This window comes from Centruroides sculpturatus, unplaced genomic scaffold, assembly GCF_000671375.1.
Source record: "Centruroides sculpturatus isolate CEXI.00-Female unplaced genomic scaffold, Cexi_2.0 scaffold254, whole genome shotgun sequence".
Taxonomy (NCBI): domain Eukaryota; kingdom Metazoa; phylum Arthropoda; class Arachnida; order Scorpiones; family Buthidae; genus Centruroides; species Centruroides sculpturatus.
Window position 1 is genome coordinate 707,006 of NW_019384488.1, and position 12,501 is coordinate 719,506.

At 31.9% G+C, this 12,501-nt stretch overlaps 2 protein-coding genes across 2 annotated transcripts in view; one reads left to right on the forward strand and one right to left on the reverse strand.

Moving 5' to 3' along the window:
* The window catches only part of LOC111621676, a 15,464-nt gene extending 11,304 nt beyond the window's left edge, over positions 1-4,160 (reverse strand). The window contains exon 1 of the mRNA XM_023363882.1: positions 4,075-4,160. The gene's annotated coding sequence lies outside the window, so the exon portion shown is untranslated. The remainder of the gene's footprint in view (positions 1-4,074) is intronic.
* Positions 4,099-12,501, forward strand: part of LOC111621677 (coiled-coil domain-containing protein 91-like) — a 35,693-nt gene continuing 27,290 nt past the window's right edge. The window contains exon 1 of the mRNA XM_023363883.1: positions 4,099-4,260. Coding sequence (XP_023219651.1) covers positions 4,228-4,260 — 33 coding nt within the window. The 5' untranslated portion in view covers positions 4,099-4,227. The remainder of the gene's footprint in view (positions 4,261-12,501) is intronic.

Sequence of the window (12,501 nt, forward strand, 5' to 3'; positions counted from 1 at the left end):
TTTTTCTGTTGCCTTTTTGCAATTCATGATTAATAAAAATAATAACATTTTACTTACAAATTAAAATCAGAAGAAATTTAACAAAGTTATAAATTGTGGCACCGCGAACGTCTAGTCTGGTATAATACACCGATAGTGCTACTTGTTCATAGATGGCGCGTATAATTGAATTAAGTCGTATACCGAACAAAAGTCGTATACCGAGCAAAATTTGTTTCGTCCAAACAGGACGTATTCCGAATTGGACGTATTCTAAAGCAGACGTATACCGAGGTTCCACTGTATCTCTATTTAAAAAAGTATATTTAAGTTTAAAAAAACACCAAGACACTAGCTTGAGGTAAAAAACGCCATCTGCTATAAGGTGTTATTAAAAAATAAATTTCATATTATTAACAATTATAAATAGGAAAAAAGAGATTAATTTTCAGAGTAGAGAGAGTATTTTAAAATATTGCAAATGTAATAACAAGTAAAATTTTCATCTTATTCCACTTGAGATATGACAAGAAACATCTCTCTATCTCCCCACCTCACGACCTTTAACTACTAAAATATAATGGCATCAGTGCCCCATATATATAATTTACCACGCTAAATTTCGTTTTTTAATCTTTACCCCATCCTGAGATATAAAACGAAAAAGACACCAAAAAACATCCACGGAATTGTTCCTCCGTTTTTGACTTTTTTAGCATCATAGAGTCTGAAAACATCAAATTTGTAAATACAGTAATAAAAAAAAACTCAGAGGGTGAAATTTGACAGGATTACAATATTTTCCCGTGTTATGTTATAACCGGAAGGAAAGTATATCGTTAAAAATTTGTAAGAAAATTGTAAATTCTAGATACCTTTTCATGGATACGCACTTAATAAATAAGGAAGTTCAATATAATTAACTCTGTTATATTAGATTTAATAGATTCTTTACGCCCTCTAAATGCCAATTCTCGCTTCGATAACATCTACTAATTAAAATATAATATATCTATTAGCCGTAACTATCTCGTTATAATTTTCAATATTTATTTTATATTGTGTACTAATGTTAAATTCTATTCTATTTTGATTTCCAAATTGCTTCAATTTTACGAAAGATTCGATGCGAGATTTAGGATTTTCGTGTCTTTTGCCAGCTTTACTCAAATTATTTAAATCGTCAAAGCCAATCTCATTCTACACACTAATTTTATTTGAAAATAGTAGGCAAGGCCAACAAAACAAATTTTGCATTTTTATGCATCCACAAAGCCATTTTATATCTTCATAAATTTTATCATGAAAATGTCGAACAAATTTTTTCTTTTTCATTATATGGTCTCGAGCCAAAACTTTTTGAAATAAATTTTCGATATCACAATTACATTCTAAATTGCTAGCTATAATATAAGGGCTAAAATTAAAAATAAAATTATAAAAACTTACTTGTTAAAATAAAATGTGTGATGATATACAATTATACATACCTGGTACAAAATATTCAATTGTATGAATATACTTTTAAAGAAAATTATAAATATAGTTTTGTGAAGAAACGTACATAAAAATAACATAAAATAGTCTTTACTTTTTAAATATTAAAACAATCCACCTAGTTAAAATTGCTCCCTACCAGTGGCTCGTGGATGGAATCAGAGACGGTCTTGGTAGGTGTGCGGTGCGGTGCATGCTTGCCAAATCCCGAGGGTGCCGATACCGGTTAATGTCTCTTTTGTCTCATCACTAGTATATCTCAAAGGACGCGACAGGGTTGTTGTAAATTTTAAACGTTTCTCATCATAGCTGTAAAAATCTAAATTTGTTAAACTTAAAAGTCATTTGTTTTCTAACTACTGTAATTCGTTTTAAGACCAGGTGTCCACGGAAATTTCCAAAATTTACAACTTTTACTCACTTTCATTGAACTGGAAAAATTTCTGTCTTTATTACATCTAATATTACGAAGAAATCAGTCCCACTGTACTCGGCTAGATATTGGTCCGGTTAGGCTTTTGTTTAAGTAAAATTCCGGCTCTTTCATCAGGGTTTTGTTTACGTCCCCAATTCCCTAATCGCTTAATTATTTAACTACTTCTTAAGTAGAAATAAGTCGAAACCAGTTACTTTGTACTCGAATATTTGTAGTCTCGGGAAAAAAGTGGAAAGACAAATTTTTACGACAACGGATACATAAATCGTAAATTTAAGGAAAATAAATTCTAGAGCCTTTTCTGTACCTCGTGCATCTCTCTCATTCATTAAATTTAGTTGTAAATGATGCTGTCGAAGTAACGGTTAATTTTTTAACATTATACAAGAATTGTACACGTTTTTTTCTACATCCCCTTAAAGATGGGATATACGAAATCGTAATATCACTGGTTTAACATTGAAATCCGTGAGTAATATAAAATCGGAGAGCGGAATAAAAATATCAAATATTTTAATGGATTTTTTAAACTTCCGTCAACTATACAGAACTATCGTAAAAACATACCAGTAAATTCTTATCGGTTGGGTTAAGTTATAAATCTACTCGTTATTCACGTAATCGGCCAAATATCTAGCGGGCGGGCGGCTAACAGCCCGGAACCGGTCCCGGATAGAATTGGAAGCGTTGGAATGTGTAGCGTCAACTCAAGGTCGTAGGCTTCCACCGGCTAAACCGGGTGAGATTGGTGCTCTGTAAAGCGCGTGCGCAAATCTGGCTTTTTGTATGCTGACAATACAGCGCTTCAATTCTGCCACTGATATTCGAATATACAATAGCAATCTTATTTTTTATTTTTTTCACGTGTAGTATAGAAATTTGTAATAAGATACGTAATGCGGTTATAATAATATATTGTGCGATTATTTTCATATAATTAAAATTAATATGTATTTATTTTTTAGAAAATACAAGGGAAGCGGCGCTTTCACCGCTTCTAATGACGGCACGCCACTGTAATTAAGGCTTTGATTTAATTTACTTTACAAAGTACAATAAACCCTTATTCATCTAAAGCCCATCCCCTCAAAAGCCAGAGCAACACCGGGCGTACGCAGCTAGTGACATCAAATTTAACATTCTGAATTCAGAAGATACAATTGAAATTTCAAAAAAAATACAGCAATGTCCGTCATACTGAATGAAAAAAACACTACAACAATATCCTTCAAAAACGCACTTCAAACATTGATTATTATTTTTGTAACTTTTTCCGCCCTGTGGGCAACTAAGAGGACCTCTTTTAGCAAGCCCATAATCGGGAGGCCTGATGAGAGATAGGGCCCGACATATCCGGACGGACCACTCCCCGAAAAATTCCTGGGATGTTTCGACCCGTCCAGAATGCCGGATGCCACTTTGACCGCTCGGCCATCCGGCCGTCTTTTCAAATATTCTAAAAATTTCTAGATATATCAATACCTTATTATAGATAATTTTAATTGATATTAAGATTAATATTAGTATCAAAAAATTGCTCGAGTTTAAGTTAACTCAGGATGGGCTTTAGGAGTGATTGGGGTGTGGGGACCCACAGTATTTTTTCTAGGATATCGAAAAATATACCAAATTTGATGCGGATACGTTAAACGGTATAGCCCTCTTTACCTAGCGTACGTGCTGTACATATTTTGACATATACAGTATATATAGATAGATAGATATACTGTACTGTACTGTACCCAGGATATTTCATTGTTTTTCTTCAGGCATGTACTGTACCTACATTTTGTATTACATTCATTTGTGTTCCAATAAACGGAGCAGGGTGCTGGATGCTCACAAATCTCTTCTTCACACTTTCCTATCATACTTACCCCATCTTCCCCTCCTCCCTCTCTTATCCTCTTCTTACTTCTCTTCTAAGGCTAAGCCTCTGGTACGGCCTTCTTAACTTTTACAATAACAATAATAATAATATATAGATAGATGTACTGTACTGTACCCAGGATATTTATGTATTTGATTAGGTTATCGCCGTCGCATAATAAATTGATTTTAATTAATTAAAAATTTATCACTAAATTGATAAAGAAATTATATATTTTTTATAACATTTACATTAAAGAAAACCATACAGTATTTAAAACTGCAATTCTTACGTTTACGACACAAGCGACCTCTCGTAGAAAATTTAGAAAACTGGAACGTCGATTTCCTGTATTTGTAAACAAGGGATGAGCTGCGCTTTCTTTTGAAGTTCGAGAGGAAGTCCGATTTTTTTCGTTTTTTTAGTTGGTTTGCTAAAAATTAAAATGAATGGTGAGAGAAGAAGCGAAGATAACCAGGTTCGTTTGCAAAAATTACTTTTGAAATTATATCATAAACTTTTTTTTTAAAAATGTATGAGATTAAGTCGTATAATGCGTTGTTTTGCAAGGTTTAAAAATGTCAATTTATATTTCTATATTTTATAAAATGTGGTTTTGACTTGTTAAATAATTGCAAACAACAATGGCGATTTATCAATAAAATAAATAATTTTGAACTTGCACATTACTCAATAATGCTAATTAATCAAGTTGATTTGATGGTATTTAAACATTTCTGTTTACAATATTTAAATATGTACATTCTACATAAGTAGATACCTGCATAATAGGTATGCAGGAAAGAATTTTGAGCAAAAAAGGTGAATGTATTATTTTTCTTTTGAAAAAATATAAGGACGAAAGAAATATAAGAAATGATTTTTTAAAGAAGTAAATTAATATATATATATATTCAAGACTTGGAATTTTTTATAGTTTTGACAGTTGGTATAAATGACAAAAAATTCTGTAATAAACTACGTCAGTCTGTGCTGTATTGCTAAATTTATAAGAGGTTTAAGAATGTAGATTGCACTGTTTCTGTGAAAGTCTGTTGTAACTTGAATTTAAAAAGTAATGTATATAATGGATATTAAATTCTCATTCTAAATATTTTGTATTATGATGATTACTGGTGTTGCATTTGTTGTACTAGGATTTAATCCTTAACCAGTCATGCTGTATCTGTTACATTTACACACATTATGCAGTCTCACAGACTGCTTATCAATTTATTAGAAAATTATATATATATATATATATATATATATAAATGCATTATAAAAACATACACACTGAAGTGTGCCAACTAGGTGATGAGTCTTGGTATCGTCATACAAAGTAATATCTAAAAAAAACAGTCTACAATAGCATAAAAGTTGGAGACATCACTGTTTTGTATAAAATTTTATTTTAGTTTTTATGAAGTTATGAAGATAGCATGCATGCTAACTGTTTATCTTTTGGGTGAACAGTTTATTTTCCTTCCTCTGCTCACCCTGTAGCTTTCCCTTTGGAAATGTTCACCCTTATGTTCACTTAATGGAAATTATTAGAAACACTCAAAAGTGATTTAATAATTTCCATGACTATACTTTCTTTTAATATTTCTTGATTTTAAATGAGAACTACTTTTTATCATATTAAAAACTACATTATTGTCCAGTTGGGTAATGTAAACAGATATTTTAACATCTTAACAAGATTTTACTGTTGTCCCATATGAGACAACAGTAAACCCAGTTAAGATGTTTTCCCGCATAAGTTGTTCAAATTCTGCAGTCTCGTCATTTCTCCCGTAAGACACATGTTAAACATTTTCACTTAAGATTGACAAGCATAAAAATAATAAAACAATATTTAAAGGTATGATATTAGAATAGCATTCTAATTGATATTAGAATGGCATTCTTTACATAAATTGTAAAGACCAACTTATGACCAAATCAATTTACAACCTGTTCCTTGGAACAAAGCATGCTCATAAGTCAATGACTACTTATATATGAAATGGTAATTATGGCAATAGTCTGTAACGTTTTATGTTGAATACTTTAAAATAAGTACAGTAGACTACCGAGATTGAGTAAACTTTATTGTAATAGCAATAGTAACAAAGAGCCATGTAACTAAAGTAGTCTCTAGCATGAGATCTAACACACGATGCCAGTAAACAAAGGAAATCTTCCACGTGCAGTAGACCAGGCTCAGTGCCATCTATCAGTGGTCAGACCACATGTCTAATAGTCCTTGGCATGGATTCTATTAACATTTGATAAACATTCTGATTGATTTCATTCTTCGACAAGATTTTTCCTTTCTATTAGATGTATTGATAGATATTATTTAATGGCAAATTTAGGCAATTGTAGAGATCATAGCAAATGATATGCACTGGTATGCTCTCTGAAATACTACATCATTACCCCTGTATATATTAATATGCTACTGTATTCAGGACATTTTTTGTAATTCTCTAAATATGTTTTCTTCATCAGGATATATTATAAGTAAAATTTACAATAATGATCAGATATATTCTAAAGGGGATAGGACCCTCACTTCTGTAACCTGTTACCGGTGCGTTACATGTAAAAAATACAATGGGTAACAAATGTTTTCGAACTATCACAAAGTTCTTCTTCGGGTCAAATAGGTTTGGAATGCTTCAGAATGGAATGTAAAGATTTAAAATGAAAGGACCATTCTCAGTCTCAGTGATGATGGGTAATGTGCCAAACCAAGAAGACATTATCCACATGCAGATACCATTATCTTTTCTCTGCATCTCATTTGGATAGATGCATTTGAATACAAGGCTTCATGAAGTTTCTTCAAATACTCATATCCAACAATTGGTGGTAAATGATATGAAACATGATTCATCAGTTTTACCTGTATTTTACTGCTCGATAGACTAGTTTTGTCATGAAAAGGTGGTCAAGCAGAAACGACCAATCAAAGGAGCAGAGGCAATTGGAGAGCAAAGGTTATTTGACCACTGGGCAATTGGGAATAGAGATGTGTATACTATTTTGTGGAGAAAAGTCATGTATTTATTGTCACATTGTCACAATGCTGGGATATGATTTTTAATCATACTTTTAATTTATTTAATTTTAAATATATGCTCTCCACCTCAAATTAATAGTGGCTTGCCCTTGTACATCATACTTTTCCTTTAGCAATAGTCGTGCTGGTCATCTATCTAACATCTTTCAGAGAAATATTTTTGAATTGAAATAATATGACTTCTGGTTTGTATTGGAAGTTCTTATTATAGTTAATTGGGGCCTCCTGAGGTTTTCATAAGGTTTTCATATCTGGTGTCATCTTTCATCTATCTAACTCTGTTCTCAAGATTAAACAAAGACAGACAGAAGACAGTGCGAATTTATAAGTCTAATAATAATAATTTGAATAGTGAAGTGACCTGAACTAATACCTATAGTAGGATTAGTGATAATTTTAGAGTTGAAGGGGTAAACTAAATTTAGAAAGGTATTTTGTCTGTATTGGAATTTAACCTGTTAATTGCAATTGAAGAAATAATATATAGTGGAACCTCGCTTAACAAGCATAATTCATTCCAGAATCTTACTCGTTAAGCGAAACAAGTTTTTCCATATAAATTAATGTAAAATACAATAATGTGTTCTACTGCAAAAAAAAAAATAATCAAATATTTTATGTATAACATTTATTCAAAGAAAATTATATAATATACATTGTTAAGGAGCATGAACATCCTTCATCTTTTCTTCTAGCATGGAATGAACCAACCTGGAATGCGAATTCAATTTGCAGAAAACACAAAAATCACTGATAATATGGTCTGATAAACACACCAAATGATATGCCAAATTCTTGGGCTATGTAAATGCTATAATTAAATATTAGAAATTAATTAATTTAACAAATGGTAGGCAGTTATGCTGTCATCTTGTATTAAATTTAATGACCAATTCCAAATTAAATTCCAGAAATGTTTAAATTAAAAATTAATTATTTATAATTATTTTTATATGAGATGGCAGCACAACTGCCTACCTAGTCAAATTAATTAATTTCTAATATTTAATTAAAGCTTTTACATAGGCCAAGAATTTGGCATATTGTTTGACATGTTTATTATATAACAGGCTATAGTTGTTGATGTTTATATGCAATATGTTGTTGGTTCAAAAAAAAAAAAAAAAGGTTCCTGATTGTCCAGCTTTACATGAACAAATTATGTTGTTGATTTTACAAGATTTTTCCTTAAAGTTTAAAGTGATGCTAAGGTGCTAGTGTAATGAGTGCTAAACATAAACTGATGGAGTTTGCACACAATCCAGGACTTCTCCTCTCCTAGTCACTCATTAAGCAAGGTTCCACTGTATATTGTTCAGAAAGAAATATTTGGGGCTGTCTAGGTGGAAGTATGAGGGAGGACAGTGAGAGCCACAAATTGTTTTTAGGTTAAAATTGCCACAGATAACAATATACAGTCGACCCCCCTATAATTACGGTCCCTATAGTTACGATTCCTATAAAACTACGAAAAAATTGCTACCGGTATCCGTAAAAAATAGTAAAAGTTCCCTATAAACACCTCAAACGTCATCGGGAAGCCGAACTACTTTCCCGCCGTCCGTAGCGCCACGCTACGGAGAGATTTCTATCGTCTGGACAGTATTATATAAATTATATATAAATTAGGTACTGTACATATAATTATATATTAATTATATATAAATTAGGTACTGTATATATAATTATATATTAACTTATTGTAACTTTGTTATAATTAAATATATAATTTCCGCCGTCTAGCGTGGCGCCACGCTACGGAGATTTTTACGCTAACTATCGTCTGTCAGTATGTAAATTAGGTACCGTAAGTCTAATACAGTACTGTAATTTTATACATTTCTTGTGAAAGAAACATTTCTTATTCAACGGCGATTAAAATTATTTATATTAATGATGTCTCCGAAGTTCTACGAAGTTTTCACAGAAAAATAAGTTGTTAGAAATCGGCCGCTCTTTGCTGAGCTGTTCCGCGACGAAAACAATGTTGAGCAATGGCAATGTCGAATGGTGACACTCGGTAAGTAATCCTACAATTTTTTGTTTATAGCGTAGTTTATACGGATTATTCCCAAAAAATATATACGTATTTTGGAAATGTTGAGTCGGATTAGTCTAGAATCGATTAATTTTATGGAAGAAAATCTTTCAAACAGCCGTAGTCCGTAAACTTGACACGTGTCGGGTTGTGATTGGAAGGATTCGTAAGAAAGCGGATTCCTAGAGAATGGAACGTATCTCTATCTTATAGGGGGGTCGACTGTAAAAATCTTTTGGGGGACAAAGGGACAGAAGAAACTGTTCAAGGCACATGAATATATTGATACAGTTATGGTGAGGAGTATAAACAGTTATGACAATACACCAAAATTTATTTCTTTTAATAGCAAGAATGGCATCTTGATACACTATTGATAAAATTTGATTACATTTAGTTGGCTGATGAAAATCACCTTAATGTTGCTACAGCATTGAGAGGATCTAAACATAGACAAAGGATCAAAGTCTAAGGAATTTATAAAATTGGGGATATTGTGGGAGAATGAAATTTCCCAGGTTTTTGTAAAAATACACAAGTCATAAAATTTGTTTAGGAGAGAATATACTGGGAAAGATGTTTCTTGATAGATTTTACATTTGAAAGAAAAACTTATATCATATTAGATGAAATAAAATTATAATATGGGGTAAGGTTGTGTAATGTAACAACATAGGTTATCACTACCTATACTTATGATATATACTGTTTAGACACTTTAGACAAAGATAGAGCCTGATTTATAAAACATGAGTGAGTAAATTATCTTATTTACTCGCATATAAGATGAAGTTTTTCTTCGTTTTTCACTGCTTCAAAAACCTAGGTCATCCTATACGCATGAGCAAAGGATTCTTTGTTTTTGCAATGATTTTTGTGAACCATGTATTCACGTTTTTAACCGGATGCTCACCCTCCAGTGTTTAAAAACAAAAGTGTTTTATCTGGGTCATTTGAATCATTCTAGTGTATTGTCAGGAGTAAAAATGAATAACAATAGGAAAAGCAAAGCTTTTGAATTGAATTCAAAAGCTTTGCTTTTCCTATTGAATTCAAAATTGAAATTCCAAAATCACACAGGAGCCCAATATAAGTTTTAATCCATTCCGACATGAAAACAGATGATTATTTGGAAATTAAAATTAGGAGAAACTCATAAGTGTAATCAACAGAGTGGATTTGACTGTTAAGAATTGGCAAAAAAGAAAGGTTTCCGATTGTCCAGCTTTACACGAACAAATTATGTTGTTGATTTTACAAGATTTTTCCTTAGTTTAAAATGCCACTAATTTTTGTGGGACAGTGTGCATTTACGTTCATTTGATATTTTACTTTTGATTAAATGAAATAAAATTAGAATTGTTTTAATAAATTAATTTTCTTTATTTTGATCTTTAAAGTCACACCTCATCCTATTTGCAAGATCATCTTATATGCGAGTAAATATGGTTTATTAAAAAGTAATTTAGGACTAACCTGCAAAATCAGGTTAAAAATAAGTAACCAAATTAAGAAACAATATTGGTATCAGGCTCTGTTTTGTTGTTGCCTGATTTGTTTACAAATGTTTAATTTTTTATAGATAAGTTATTAGTGTTTTCAGGCAAACAAAAACAAGCTTATAGGAACTTGGTGGAGTAGTATTATCACACAAAATTTGATTGGCCTGTAAGAAAAATATAAAAAATGTGATGACGTTAACTGGTATTTGCATCTTAGACATGTTTACAAATGGAGTTATCCAGTTTTCAGGCATTGTAATAGGTTAAAAAGACTTGTTTCAACCATAATCTTGTCAGTATTGTCCAAATATTATATCAAGATTATCATTGTAGCATTGTTGTTTCTTATTGATTCATGAACTTACAGATTGTTTCATTTTTTTGGAATGCCATTACAATGAGAAGTACAATACTGATTTATTTGCCTGTATACAAATATTCATTACTATCAAAATATAGGTATACTTCTGTATAAAAACACAACATAACGGTACTGCAATGTTGTTACAGCTCCTCCACTGTTACATCACTGGCTATAATTATTACAATCTTCTGAGTCTGCACTAACACACTGTACAGTAATACCCCGACTTGCGCAAACCTGGAGTTACACGATTTTCAAATCTTGTCGATTCGTCTTTTGTTTGAGTGCCACGCAACTCTCGATTACTCACTTTCCCCACACTATTGTTCAGCTTACATGTTCAGACGTGTCGCGTGGAATTGACACATAGCTACAATTTATTTTGTGTTATTTATTTCTGTGTTTGTTATATCTACGGAGACTTGAGAGACTGTATGTGGTGATTTCTTCTAACCGTGAATGAATTAAAAGATGAGATAAGATTAACGAGAACATTTATTAGCTTATAAACAACCGACTTGGATTTTACACAAATTGAGAAATTATACCCCAACTTATGCGAATTTGACTTACACGGTTATCGCTCGGTCCCACCTATCGCATAATTTTGGAGTATTACTGTATTATGTTTCTTCTTGAGTGACAACATTATGAACTTTCTCATAAAATGCAACAAACTTTCAGAACATACTTCCCACAATCTTCATTACATTTTCTTTTTTATCTTTGATACACAAAATACCATTATATACTGATTCTCAGGGTCTAGTGACAGAATGCTTCTGATTGCTGAACTTCTTTATAACCTGTCTTTGTGATGTTTCACTTATGAACATCTGATGTAGATGAGCACAAGAGACCGCAATGAATTTGATCTTACAATAAGCAACTTTTCCTTCTGCTGATTTACCAGAATGCTTTTTAAGCCCCATCAGTTTAAAATGTTTTTGAAAATATTTTATTGGTATTGGTATAGCTACTCTACTCAAGCAAACTCAAATGAATTGGAAATCATATTATTTTTCATAATGTCAATACTAGTTAATGGAATAAATTACAGTAGACTCCCCTATAATTACGGTCCCTATAATTACGATTCCTATAAAACTGCGAAAAAATTGCGACGGTATCCGTAAAAACCGGTAAAAAACTCCTATAATTACGTAAAACGTCATCGGGCAGCCGAACTACTTTCCCGCCGTCCGTAGCGCCACGCTACGGAGAATTTAGAAGAACTATCATCTGTACAGTATGTAAATTAAATATCGTAAGTCTAATACAGCACTGTAATTTTATACATTTCTTGTGAAAGAACATTTCTTATTCAACGGCGATAAAAATTATTTATATTAATTAATGATGTCTCCAAAGTTCAATGAAGTTTTCGCAGAAAAATAAGTTATCAGAAATCGGCCGCGGTTTGGTGTGCTGCTTTGCGACGAAAATAAGCTTGAGCAATGGCGATGTCGAATGGTGCACACTCGGTAAGTAATGCTACAATTTTTTGTTTATAGCGTAGTTTATACGGATTATTCCCAAAAAAATATACGTATTTTGGAAATGTTGAGTCGGATTAGTCTAGAATCGATTAATTTTATGGAAGAAAACCTTTCAATCAGCCGTAGTCCGTAAACTTCACACGTGTCGGGCTGTGATTGGAAGGACTCGTAAGAAATCGGATTCCTAAAGAATGGAACGTATCTATGATCTTATAGGGGGTCGACTGTATATATTTTTTTCTT